This window comes from Podarcis filfolensis (assembly GCF_964270895.1).
Source record: "Podarcis filfolensis genome assembly, chromosome: 15".
In the NCBI taxonomy this organism is placed as follows: domain Eukaryota; kingdom Metazoa; phylum Chordata; class Lepidosauria; order Squamata; family Lacertidae; genus Podarcis; species Podarcis filfolensis.
Genome location: NC_139618.1, coordinates 43456398 through 43470376, shown reverse-complemented (window position 1 = coordinate 43470376; position 13979 = coordinate 43456398). Strand labels below are relative to the sequence as shown.

The 13979-nt window shown below is 41.1% G+C and overlaps 1 protein-coding gene across 1 annotated transcript in view; it reads left to right on the top strand.

Annotated features, from left to right (window-relative positions):
- Positions 1–13979, top strand: part of NSD3 (nuclear receptor binding SET domain protein 3) — an 84917-nt gene that overhangs the window by 59439 nt on the left and 11499 nt on the right. Inside the window, exons 15-20 of the mRNA XM_083588329.1 lie at positions 1537–1560; positions 4713–4869; positions 7074–7276; positions 7910–8022; positions 11487–11756; positions 12835–12951. Coding sequence (XP_083444455.1) covers positions 1537–1560; positions 4713–4869; positions 7074–7276; positions 7910–8022; positions 11487–11756; positions 12835–12951 — 884 coding nt within the window. The remainder of the gene's footprint in view (positions 1–1536; positions 1561–4712; positions 4870–7073; positions 7277–7909; positions 8023–11486; positions 11757–12834; positions 12952–13979) is intronic.

Here is a 13979-nt window from a genome sequence, read left to right as displayed (position 1 = left end):
GCATGTAGATTCCATGCAGCATAGATGTGCACTGATCAGTATGTATGTTTTACACTTTTAATTTGTGTAAGGAGGAAGAAGTAAAGAAAGAAAAAGTTCTGTTGAAGCTGGAAGTCAGGAGAAATTGTCCCCTTTGCCATGAGAGTTGCCAAACCTAGGATGCTTTGGTTGAGGAGGCTTTTGGTTAAATCATGATTTGTGTCCTGCAGTTGTTTCTGGAAAAGTCATTTTATTATTTTCCATCCCTTTTGTATATTGGGGTCTTTCCTTAGTCACTGGAGACTGGTAAAAATTAAAAGAAACTATGCTCCAGTGTTAACTTACTGGAGAGAAATCTCAATCTGGTGAGACTCTCTAAAATATATCCGTGTGGGGGTACTGTGGGGGGGGGGAGTAGTGGCTGCATTTTCACATGAATGGTTTGCTATGTATGTGCAGATGACTTGTGCTTCGCTGCTTCACTAGTGGCTACAACAAATCACAATCCCTGTGCAAGGTTACCTTCAACCTGGGAACGTGCTTTATTTCACTCCAGACAAGCTATGATCTGAGGCTGAGGTTTGTTCATGTCTCTGCAGGGGTGGTTTGCTAGAGCCCTGGTTTGGACATAATGCTGTTCCCATTCCTGCCAGGGCAGACGTGAAGCAGGAGCCACCTGCATGTTCCATGGCAAACCGCTCACGATGGTTTACCATGACAGGTGAAATGTCTGATCCCCATTTTACTGCATTTATTTGATCATGATGCCTCCCTTACACCACAACCATCCAACCCCCCTACTCATTCTTCCCAATGATGATTTGGGGAAAGGAATACTCAAATAAACATGGCACATCAATCAGATGTTGTTGAGTCTAACAATTTCACCAGGCTGAAATTGCTGCCGTGAAGCAACATCTAAGAAGGGCATTGATTCAGGACTGCATTGTGCAGCAGAAGTTGCAGCCAAGCTCTGAATCCTCTCTAGGTGATTCTTAACATGGCTGTGGCTTACGTGTGGTCTTAAGTTCTTAGCCCCTGTTGATGGGATTGGCAGCATGTTTCCCAATTAGCTGCCTTTCCTTTTTGAGGGTAGATTGGTTATAGGGAAAGTCACAGATGTGTTTTCTCAAGTGTGCAGGTTAAATAGAGCACAGGTGAAAAACAATTTTGGACCTATATCTTATCTTTAATCCTATATACTTAGGCAAATAGATGCTATCTTATTCAACATAACAACCTCTCCGTAGACATAGAACCTTTTTCTCTCTCACTTTTTCTTTTTCCTCATCACATCACTTTTCTTTCCATACTTAAAACATAAGTAAAATATGCATATTAGGTGTTTAATTTGGTTTTATTTTATTTTTCTCCTTATGGAATCATGGGTAGCTTCATTGCAACTCATTTCTTTCTGTTTGTTTCGTATAGGGCTGATAGTGCAGGATCATTCAGACCCCCTGTTCAGTTCATATGCCAATAAGTCCCACTACCTACTGAATGAATCAAATCGTGCTGAGTTGATGAAATTACCTATGATTCCTCCTTCTTCGTCAGCTTCCAAAAAGAAATGTGAGAAAGGTAACCAAAATAGCTTCTTTCTCTTTTTAATTTTCTTTCACTTTCCTGCTTTTCCTTTCTTTTTGTTTGCTTTTAAAAACAAATCAAGCTCTCTATGCTCATCCAGCACCTTCTTGTTGCGCTTGATAAACTTCACTCATTGCTTATTGTGAGTGTGCATTCATGTTGGCAAAAATATTACAAAGGGGCTTAAAATAATTGCTAAATTCCGCTCTGTTACTGAGCTGCACTTTACCAACCAAATCTAATAGACTTTCCTGAAAGCCGTGAGACAGAATCTGTTGTGTCTTTGTGTTGCATGTTAACCACACTAAATGAGATAAATGCCCATTTGAGCCTCATTCAGACCTGTTTCACAGCCAGAATGGGATTGCCTAGAGGTTGCAAGTATGTTAGCCAGTGATTCCAGGAGAAGATTTTTGGTGCCGTGATTTGTAAGATCACCAAGACCCCTTTTCAAGCCATCGATTGTATAGGGCTGCCATGTATTTGAACCAATCCTTGCCATTCCTGCCTGGATGGCTTTCACATTTCTCAACTGCCATTTTTCTGTTGAGAAGCCTTTGCTCGACTTATTCAGTCTCCATGAGGAAGAAGGCAGCCTTTTAATTGCTTGTTGATATTTCCTTAGGCAGCTGGATAGCTTTTGCTGGTTTAATTCCCAGAAGATTCCTTCTGACCAGTTGTCGCCACTTAAGGAGGATAAGGCTATCAATGACTATTTATTGCCTCCAGCATCACAGGCAGTGTGCCCTCTGAACACCTGAGTAGGAGAGGGTTGTTGTGCTCATGTCCTGCTTGTGGGATTCTCATAGATATCTCACTAGCCACATGAGAACAGAATGCTGGACTGCTGGAGATAAATAATACCCACACCTTTGGCCTGATCCAGCAAAGCTGTTCTTATGTTCTTATCCCCTCATCCATTTTCATTAATGTGGTATAACAGAATGCACATATTACACACAGCTGATTTGTTTCTCTACCTCTCCCTGGAACCATACTTCTCATGGGGTTCCTAAGAAACTACATTTGAAGAGAGCAAATTTAGTACTTCCAGCAAGAGACAGTTGGGAATAGGAAGGATGGCTTTAAATAGTGGTCACCTGATGCTACTGAATAATTCTCTTAAGGGCTTCACATGTAGAAACTCTTGCACAGTTGTAATCGTTCTTTAAATTTCTGAAGATTCAAAATTGCTGTTTAATTTTGAGACTCAGACAAGACAGAAGACCAGCCAGATGACAACTCTGCAACAGTCCTTCAGTTCAAATGAGAACAAGAGTAGGACACCAGTTTTGAAGGAATTTGGAGAGGTTCCATGCATGTATAGACCCTATCTATCCACAGGAGGAGCTTACCCAGCCATCTGCCATGTTCCCTGCCTTCACTTCCACTTGGCACATATAGCTCTTATGGATGCAATATGAGGTTGCATCCAACATAAGACAAACTCAAAGTAGATCCACTGAAATTAATAAACACGGCTAGTTGAGGTCTGTTAATTTCAGTGGGTCTATTCCAAGTAGATGCTAGTTGGATAAGAACCCATAATGTTCGCTATGAAGACTTTGGTTGGGCCTGCCTCCTCAACTGCATGTGAGCTGTACACAGTTGGAGCCTTGTCCAAACTAGGGCTTTTGTCTGTGAAGTTTGGAAAACAGCTTCTATTGTTTCTGAGTGCTTGAACTCTCCAAAAGAATGTTGACCTGGTTACCCTTGCTAATAGCTCACTCACCTTGTTGCTGATCTTAAGCTAGTCTCCATCACTGAGAGACTTGAGACACTTGAGACTTGAGAATTATTTTGAGCCCTCTTTATGCTTAGCTTCAGCAAATCTTACTAATGCATTGTAAAAGCCAATTTCCTGCTTAGCATTGGAAAATTTTGTGTGTGTGTGTGTGTGTGTGTGTGTGTGTGTGTTGTTGGTTGTTTGCTTTGGTTTTCACATCTTTTTGACATTTTACCTTGTTTGGGCATTTTTTTCAATGATTGGAGCTGTATTTCCTCTGAAATGGTGTTTACGCTTTTAGAATTAATTGTGGGATTTTGAAATGAAAGGGAAATCAAGCATTTTAGGCTTTATTGCATCCACAGCAGAGGAAATATAGTAATTATTTTGTTGTTGTTTTAACAAACTCTTTTTTGAGCTCTGTAACAACCAGTGCAATCACAGCTTTGAAAGTCTATAGGTGGACAAGATTTTCTGACAGCCTTTTGGAAAACATGAATCCAAATTTCTCCAGATACTAAAAAGTCCCACAAAAGCAGCTTAATGCTGTGTCCTAAATTTTGAGCCCCCCCCGGCTTTGCAAGAGTGCTTGTTTGCTATCAACAACATATTTGAACAAAAATCAAGTCCCCACTTGCAAATATCCCCATCCGTTAGTATAACTATTTAACTACTTCAAAATACAGGTAGCTCGTGCAGATGTGATGTCCCTGATCACACTGGTTTGAAGCTTCCCATAGTAAGAGCCAACCTTGGTGCAGATGTCAGGCTACTGTGTGGTTTGCTCCAAAAGCAGAAAAGTAGGGAAAGTGTTTGGAGGGAGGGATACGCAAGTGAGTTTAGCCTGCTGTGCACTTTAGAGAAGGGAATTGTTACATCTGCACAAGCCACGTAGTGCAGGAAACCTTTGTTTTGGAGAGTCAGCAAAGATTTGCAATTTAGAGATAATAGAATTTATTTTTCTCTTGTATCGTTTTTGAAGCAGAAAAAAATTGATCAACCTATAGGCTAACTTTTATGCACTAACTGATTGCTAAGGGATTCAGTCATGGCAATGCTGGTTTAAAACATATTACAACCAGTCATTTCTCTGAAATATTGGCATCTCTTAATATTAAGACTGCCTGAGAAAAGGAAACTTCCACATAGTTTTTTTATATTCAAAAGTAGGTCTGATTTGGCTGTGTAACATAAAAAGTTGATGTGCTTTAGCAAATCACATGGCTTGGGAGGTTTTTTTTATTAGTCTTGTACATACAGAATATGTGTTTTTAAATCCAGCATTGCAAATTTGACTTGATCCTTTTGTTTTGCCGTTTGTATTGTATGGGTTGGTAATCCTGGGCATATTGCACTTGAGAGACGGTGAATCCTGCCCAACGCCTTTAACTATAAACTGAGCAATGTTGTTTGTTTAAAGGTGGGAAACTGTTGTGCTGTGAATCATGTCCAGCGTCCTTCCACCCGGAATGTCTCAACATTGAGATGCCAGAGGGCTCCTGGAACTGCAATGACTGCAAAGTGGGCAAGAAGCTACGGTACAAGCAGATTGTTTGGGTCAAGCTGGGAAACTACAGGCAAGTGAAGCCCAACTCAAAATACTTTGTGGTTATCCCATTATTATTATTATTATTATTATTACTACTACTACTCTATCATGATTTCTTTTTTTAAACTATACAGGTAACTCACATCTTATGCAGGGGTTATGTTTCTAAGTTGCTCAAAGCCTCAACAACCCCTAGAACTGCTCCCACCTCCTGAGATCTGGCTGTTAAGCCCTCCAGCTTTCTTACTGGGGTCTCAGGAAACACCACTTGTACTCATGCAGCCTCCTTGCAGCTTTGCTTCTCCTTCCCTCAGCAGCGTTCCTCAGTCATCTTCTAGCTGCTGCTGCTGCTGCCGCCGCCTCTCCTTCCTTGACTGCTGCTGCTCTTTCTGTTCTATCCCTGCAAACCCGCAAACTTTCTTTTAAAAAAGAACATCTTTACCCCACACTGGCTCTGCTTTCTGGTTTTTCCTGTTCTCTTTGTATCTGGAAAGCCCAGCATGGAGAAAGCTGTTAAGCCCTCCAGCTTGCTTACAGTAGCGGGTCTCTTAGCAGCTTTCTCCACACCCCGTTCTCCATGCTGCTGCTGGGCTCCTTCCTGGGGCTGCTGGGCTCTGGTTACCCCATACAGAGGAGCCCAGCCCGAGGGACAGGATTTGTGTGAGTCACTGTTTCCGAGCCAGCCTTGCAGAAAGGAAGAGGAAGGGGGATGTAGGGGGGTTGCTATTCTGCTTGGACCACCCACTGGCCCTTCTCTCTGCCTACTCCAAGCACTTTGTATTTAATTCATTATTTTCTGGCCAAGCGTGCAAAGCTGCAATCCCATAAGTGAAATTAGCAAAAGATGTGAGTTACCTGTACAAAATACTTTGCAGATTTTATTTTTCGTCATATTTGTATGCTTCCCCTCTTCTCCGGAGCTTAGTGCAGCTGGGGGAGTGAAAGAGTGAAAGATAGGTTATGTTCAGAGAATAAGACCTGGCCCAAGATAATTCAAGGAGATTCATGATGTCTGGCAGTCTGAATTCGGGTCAAGTTCCTTTCTTAAGGTTCTACCAGCCACCCTCCAGACAGTGGCAGGCTGGACAACTTTGTCTCCAGCTATCCGTAAAGAAGAGGCAGAATTGTATGAGAGGAAATAGCCCTTGATTCCGCCTGGTTCCGAACCATTTAGGACTTTGAATTGTGCTACAAAATGAACCAGTAGCCAGTGAAGGTGATTTAGAGACCTCACATACTCCATGTAGCTGGTTCTAGTCAGCAGCTCTGCTGCTGCTCTTTGTACCACCTGAAGCTTCTGAACAGTCTTTGGAGCAGCTTCACTTAGAGTCCGTTATAATTATTCAGTTGGATATAAATAAACCAGTTGTGACTCCTGGAAAGAGTGTCATTGTTGCCTTGGCCTCAGCTGTGCAGTGGCACTCTTGGCCACAATCCAGGAGGAAAGATGTATTGAAGAGGATCCAAAAATTGCAAACCTTTTGAAGAAAGGTTTGTGTTGTTTTATGGTACCTTATGTTGTGCACTGCCTTAATATTTTATGTGGTATATATATACTTGTACAAATAAATATCCAGTCCATTATTGATCTTGGGCTACAGTTCAGGATCTCCAGAGTCTTCCCAAACCTGAGATGGGAATAGAGCAAGAAAGATGTATCATTCATAACTTGATGTCGCCAAGTTCCAGTTCTCCAGACAATCATTTAAAAATAATATTCTTCTAAGGAATTGCATGGCTTAAAATGTGCTGAGATATTGAATATGTTTGTGGATTAATAAAACTTTTTGCAACTTTTAATAGTATTCAGTAGTGTTCTCTCTCTGTCTTTTGACTAGTTGTCATATTTTTCTGACCTAGTTATGTGAATTGATTAGTAAAATGTCTTATGGACTAGTACTGATGATTGACATTTTCAAAATTGAATTATTGTTGTCTGTTTTCTGCTTACAGAGCTCATATTCTCTTCTAGGATATACCACTTTTGCACAAACTCATTGAAATAAATGGACCTTGTGCAGCTGGACTGCTGGGTGGTTAGCTCTTAAGTGATGAGGAGTTCACTTATATAAGGAATTTTCTAAGATTGTTACCTACACTAGGAATAATCCTGCAGAACATAATTTACTAGCAGAGAGATGGTTTGAGAGCTGTAAGACAGACAGTATGCCTTTTATTTAATGAATTTCTTTCTTAAAACCCCCTCCTTTTTTCTCACTCCATTATTTCTAGGTGGTGGCCAGCTGAGATCTGCAATCCCAGGTCTGTTCCTCTCAACATTCAGGGCCTCAAACATGATATCGGGGACTTTCCAGTATTTTTCTTTGGTTCACATGACTACTATTGGGTACATCAGGGCAGAGTATTCCCTTATGTTGAAGGAGACAAAAGCTTTGCTGAGGGGCAAACTAATATTAACAAGACCTTCAAGAAAGGTAAAATCAAAAGACAGTTTTTAGTGGTTTAATGACAAAATGTTCCACATTTTTTGTGTCTCCATCACTACTTAATCACATGGAAATTGTGGTTGTTGTGTTTTGTGTCCTGTGTGAAACTCCAGCTGAACTCTACTGAGAACTGGTTTAAATGTTTATAACTATATGCGACAACAGTTCTGGAATTGTTTTCCATCTAGAAGGTAGCAATCCCTGTGCATATTTGGTAAAATGATAAAACATTAATATTAGTGCTGCAACATTTAGTTGATTAGTCTATTAATTGATTTTTTAAAATCTGGTTAAAAAATCTTTGATGAAAAAGATGTTCCTGATTATTGGGCAGCAGTTTCTTTCCCTTAAATACATGGTGGGGGGCTGGTTCTTTGTGCCATCTTGTGAATGGGGCATAAGCAACAAGATTATGCTTCCCCACACCCCTTTATGCAGTTAATCAATTAAATGAAATAATAGATTTTAAAATTTGTAAGTTGGAGTAACAGGTCTAAATATTCTCTGATGGCTTAAAACCGTTTTGTTCTGGACTTCCAGAGCGTAGCTATTTGTAGAGTGTTCCCTCTGCACCAACTGCTAATACTAACTCCTTCCTCCATTTTGGGCTCCTTCACACAGCACTTGAAGAAGCAGCAAAACGCTTCCAGGAACTGAAAGCACAAAGAGAAAGCAAAGAAGCACTTGAAATTGAAAGGAACTCAAGAAAACCACCTCCATACAAACATATTAAGGTGAGCCCCTTTTCTTGCTCTTATTTGTGTTGGATGTGTTGAGCACATGAGCACTTTACATCCACAGTGAGAAACCTTTTTCTCCCGGCCAGCCAGGTCTGCATCTGCCCTACTCCTCATGGGCCAGACTCGACATGTGAGCAGGGCTACCCACTGTCAATCACCCAATGTTACGATGACATCAGGTAACCAGCCTCTCTGAGCGCATGTTCCCTGTACAGATTTAAAGAGGCTTGCAAAAGAGGTGCCATAAGGACATAGAAAGTGACATTATATCAAATCAGACTATTTGTCCATCTAGCCCAGGATTGTCTATTCTGACAGGCAGAGGTTTTCATTTTTTTATTATTATTAATTGCTTTATTGATTGTAAAAAAGAAAAAAGTCAACAAAGAAAAGAACCAAAGGATGATACAAATTACAAAAAATTAAATTAACTTCTTACAATACAACTTCTTTTTATGACTTGCAGTCACCCCATCAAGAGTCCCAGGTTTCTTTTAAGTAGCGTACTTTTCATTATCACTCCAAACTTCTCCCAAATTTTTGTTTTAATAAGTTTTCTATGTTCATACTGGGATCATTCTAGGCTAGCCAGAGAATTCATATTTTTACAATGCTCTTTTAAGATATTCTCTGTAAATATCCCACTCTCTAGAATCATAGAATCATAGAGTTGGAAGAGACCACAAGGGCCATCGAGTCCAACCCCCTGCCAAGCAGGAAACACCATCAGAGCACTCCTGACATATGGTTGTCAAGCCTCTGCTTAAAGACCTCCAAAGAAGGAGACTCCACCACACTCCTTGGCAGCAAATTCCACTGTCGAACAGCTCTTACTGTCAGGAAGTTCTTCCTAATGTTTAGGTGGATGATTAAATGATTGTTAGTAAATGATTACTAGTAAATGATTGTTCTGTATTATCTCTAATTCTTCCTGTCATCCTTGCTAATTCTGTGTATTCCAATAATTTCATCTGACAGTCCATTTTGGTCAGAATGGAATCTTCTTTCCATTTTTTGGCTATTAAGATTCTTGCTGCCGCTGTTGCATTCAGGAAGATTTTCCTCAATTTTTTTGGAATGTCTATATGTACATTCGGGGTTTTATTCAAAGGAGATTTTAAACATATTTTTGAGCTTGTTATATTTCACCACATGTGAATCATCATACCCTCCGCCTCTCTACATCTGCAACAAATGCTTGACCTGGTTCTATACATTTTAACCAATTTTGATGGTGTTAAATACCACCAGTATAGCATTTTCATAAAGTTCTCTTTCAGGGTATAACATGCAGTAAACTTCAAGTCTTCCCTCCATAATCTTTCCCAGGCTTCCATTAGAATGTTATAACCAAAATCTCTGGCCCATTGGATCATTACCGATTTAACTTCCTCCTCTCTGACTTCCCAGTCTAGGAGGAGTCTATACATTTTAGAGAGTGATTTGTCTTTGTTTTGAATTACAGTGGTACCTTGGGTTACAGACGCTTCAGGTTACAGACTCCACTAACCCAGAAATAGTACTTCGGGTTAAGAACTTTGCTTCAGGATGAGAACAGAAATCGCGCAGCAGCAGCGGCGGCAGGATGCCCCATTAGCTAAAGTGGTGTTTCAGGTTAAGAACGGACCTCCAGAACGAATTCAGTTCTTAACCCGAGGTACCACTGTAGTTCTTTCTCGAGTTTACATGGTTCTGTAGAAAAACCTTTCCTTTTATCTATTTTAAATGTCTCATTAAGCTGATGATATTGTAACCAGTCAGATAAATGTGTTTGGATTTCTTCAAAACAAATTTTTAATTTGAGTCGGTTTCCTACCTCCTCCAGTAATACTTTGTAAGTTGCCCAGTTTCCTTTCATATTCTTTTTTTAACAGAGAATGCTTCTACCGGTGATAACCACCATGGCTTTTTAGGCTCTAGCAGATCTTTATATTTAGACCACACCAAATATAAAGATTTTCTTATGGCATGGTTCAAGAAACCTTTATGGACTTTATCATACCCTAAGTAGGTGTGCCATCCATATCGATTATAAAATCCTTCCAAGTCGAGCAAATTGGTATTTTGTAACATCATCCATTCCTGGATCTAGGAGAGACTGGCAGTTTCGTGATATAATTTCAAGTCTGGCAGGGGAACCCCCCCCCCAATATCTATTAGCAATTTGTGTTTAATCCTGTCCCCGCCATATAAATCTAGAGAAATCCTTCTGCCATTCCTTGAAATAGCCCATTCTCCCGATCACAGGAATTGATTGAAAGAATAAAAGCATCCTTGGAAGCACATCCATCTTTATAGTGGATATTTCCCCCCATAATGATAAGCTAAGTCTATTCCAGATCTCCATGTTTTTTAAAAATCTCTTTCCAGGTCTTAATATCTTAAAATAAGTTTTTTGGTGTGTGTTTTTGCCTAAGCCATATTCCTAGATATTTTACTTTCTTACTAATTGTCAATCTGGAAATCCTTTCTAGTTCCTCTTTTTCTTGGGTTTCCATATTTTTAATCAGCAGTTTTGGTTTTTTACTATTGAGTTTAAAACCCACCACCTGTCCAAATTCTTTAATCATTTCCAGCACTTTTGGTAAGCATTCTTTTGGATTTTCAGTCATAATTATCAAATTGTCAGTGAAGGCTTTCAATTTAAATGATTTTCCCTCTACTACAATTCCTCTTGTATTTTCATCACTTCTTATTTTCCTATTCAATATTTCCAAAATCAAAATAAATATTAGCGGGGACAGAGGGCACCCCTGCCATGTCCCTTTCCTTGTATTGCAACTATATGTAATACTGCTATTTATGATAAGTTTAGCTCGCTGTGGTTTAACCCACAGCGCCACCCACGTCCCCGCTGCTCCAAGTATATCGCCCCAATTCCTTTGCAGAAAACCCATTTGGTTAATTAATCTTTTCATGAAGCACCAGGAGATGTTATCAAATGCTTTTTCCTTGTCTACCAACATTAGTTTATAAAACATTAGTGGACCGGGAATCTTTCTTTTTGGCACCACAGAGGCTTCTAGGGTCTCAGGACACCCAGCTGAGCCTTTGGGGGCTGCGTTGCCCCCCAGGTCCCCTACAGCGATCAGGTTTGCCCCTGGAGAGAACGAACATGCGCCCTGATATGAGTCATGGCAAACCAGAAGTCCCTTGACAGGCAAAGGTTTTCCATCATCAGTTATCTGAATTTTTAACAGGAAATGTCAAGAATTTAACCTTCTAAATACAAAGCATGCACTCTGACACTGTGCTGTAGTCTGTCCCCAAAAGTAGCCATACGAAAACCACAAATGCAATTTTAAACTTGGTACATTTCCGGGGGGGGCGGTGCATGGTTTACGAAATTCTGAGAGTGCAAATGATGTACATGCATATATGAACCAAATCTCTGTGTGTGCTTGCATGCAAGTGTTAGAATTACACATTTTATCTTTTCTTCTTTTTCTGTTTCACAGTCCAACAAATTAGTAGGGAAAGTTCAGATCCAAGTTGCAGACTTGTCAGAAATCCCTCGATGTAACTGTAAGCCAACTGACGAAAACCCTTGTGGCTTGGAGTCAGAGTGTCTGAATCGAATGCTGCAGTATGAATGCCACCCCCAGGTTTGCCCTGCAGGAGAGCGCTGCCAGAACCAGTGCTTCACCAAAAGACTCTACCCAGAAGCAGAAATTATAAAAACGGACCGGCGCGGCTGGGGTCTGAGGACAAAGCGCAGCATTAAGAAGGTAACATATAGGATGAATGCTTTTGAACTGTTGTAGAGTGTTTAAATAGATGGCTGCTTTTGGGGGGGGTGTCTTCCCTTGCATTGTAGCCCATACAAATAAACTTTGAGACAGAGTAGGTGAAAATAATTCTTGTTGGTCAGATTGGTTTTAAATGTACAACTCAGAGAGTAGCTGGAAGTGGGGAGGGAGAAAAAGGTCCTCCTCGCCTTCCACTATGCAGTTTTAATCTGAAATCTTAGGCGCTGTACTGCACCAGAGCTCAGAAACAGCTCGCGTTAATGAAATTCCTTGTTGCAAAATGCGCCTGGAACAACGGGAGCTTCGATCGCTGGAAGAGGGCCCTTTCTGCTGTCACACCCCAAGTTTGGGATTTCTTCCTCAAGGAGTGGTTCTTGGAGCTGACACTGCCAGCTTCTTGAAGGCTTTCCTATTTGCCCAGGAATTTTTAGGCTGTGGTTAGATTTTTGTTCTCATTTGCTCTTTAGTGGTTTAGATTGTAACATTTTTTTGCCTCATTCTACTTAATTTTGTTTATGTACTGGTTTTAAATTGCATTTATATCTTGTCTATGAATTCATTTTTCTTCACACTTTGTACACTTCCTGTTAATCTTTTGATAAAGGGAGAAATGTTTTAAATTAATTAAGCATATTTAGTAGAAGCATATTTCTTTGGGTTTTAGAAGGCCTGAAGCCAGACAGAATTGGGAGGGATCATAAAAATTATGTTAGAAGGAAATGTAGTTCTACTTCCGTCTTTAATACAAGTATATGTGCCTTAAGCCGCTGCAAAGGTTTCCGTGGTCCCATTGCTTGCTAATTCACAGATTTGTGAATCCAAAATGCTTAATGATTTTTATTGAATGAACCTCTTCAGCGTTATTCTGTGAGGGCACTGTAACCTTTTTGCAAATGACTGTATTTAGATTGTCTTACGCAGCTTATTTTAGTGGTGCATGATTCAAGTTTCAATCTCTTTTTCTGCTGTACCACACTGCTTGTCTCCTAACAAGGGAGTTTATTCCTTGCAGTAGCATCACAAATTGCCAGCATGCATTTCTTTTTAATCTTTTCAGGGTGAATTTGTCAACGAGTATGTTGGTGAGCTAATTGATGAGGAAGAATGCAGATTGCGAATCAAACGAGCACATGAGAACAGTGTGACCAATTTTTATATGTTAACTGTTACAAAGGTAAAAAGAAGACATTCTCTCTATGTGGGACTGGTTCATGTAATGCCATCTCAGTTTCAAATGGGTTACACTTTAAAGGCCACTGAAATCCCAGTAAGTGACATCCACTGCATGGATTACCACAATGAGTGACATTGCAAAAGGCTTGAAATGAGCCTATTTAGCCTGGCTGGCTGGCTGCTCCACCATATCCTTGCAGAGAGTGTGGTGATGCTTCTGCAAGGGTATGTGGGAATCAGGCAATTAGAAACTGGATTGAGATATCCATGAAGCCTTCATAAACCATGAGGCCACTCATTCAGGTGGAATTACAAGGGCAACTACTTGCCTGTTGAGTCTGAAATGCAGCGAGTGGTAAACTGTAAAAAAAAAAAGTTATAGCTAGGAATTGCCCTTAGGGCTGGGTGATGTCAGCTTTTCAAAATCACAATTTGTCATCAGCCTAAGATCACAATCTGGGGGTACACCGCAATGTTGAAACAACAAGCTGTGTTGGCCCCAGCCCTGCGAGGCCCGGGGTGACTGCCGCCACTCTTCCCGCAGCACTTCGCGGGGCCAGGGACAACGCAGCTTGTTCCCAGCGCCAGGCACTGGGGGTGGAGGGAATCCATCCTCAGCGTGCAGAGGGAGCAGGCTGCCTCAACCTCGGCTCCTCACTGGGGCTGCCTTGCACTGCTCCTGCCCCCCAGTTGAGGGAACCCTGATGTCTCTCTGGCTTGTGTGCAAGGCATTGGGGCTCACTCAGCTGTGTAATGGAGCTGCCTCCTTGCCTCTGGCTCATGTGAGCTGGAGACGGGGTGGGGGCTTCTTCAAACTGCTCTGCTCAGGAGCACATTGCTGCCCAAGCCTTTGTGGAGCACTAGAAAGAAGCTGAGGGAGAAACAAGCTGAATTGCTCTGGTGATACAGTTTGCTCCTGCCTCTGTGGTATGAGGGGCAGAGCGCAGTGGCGGCTTCACCTGGAAGTATACCTTGGGTGAAGCCACCACTGCTCTCGAGTCCCTCTGCTACCAGCAGCCCAACGTTGGA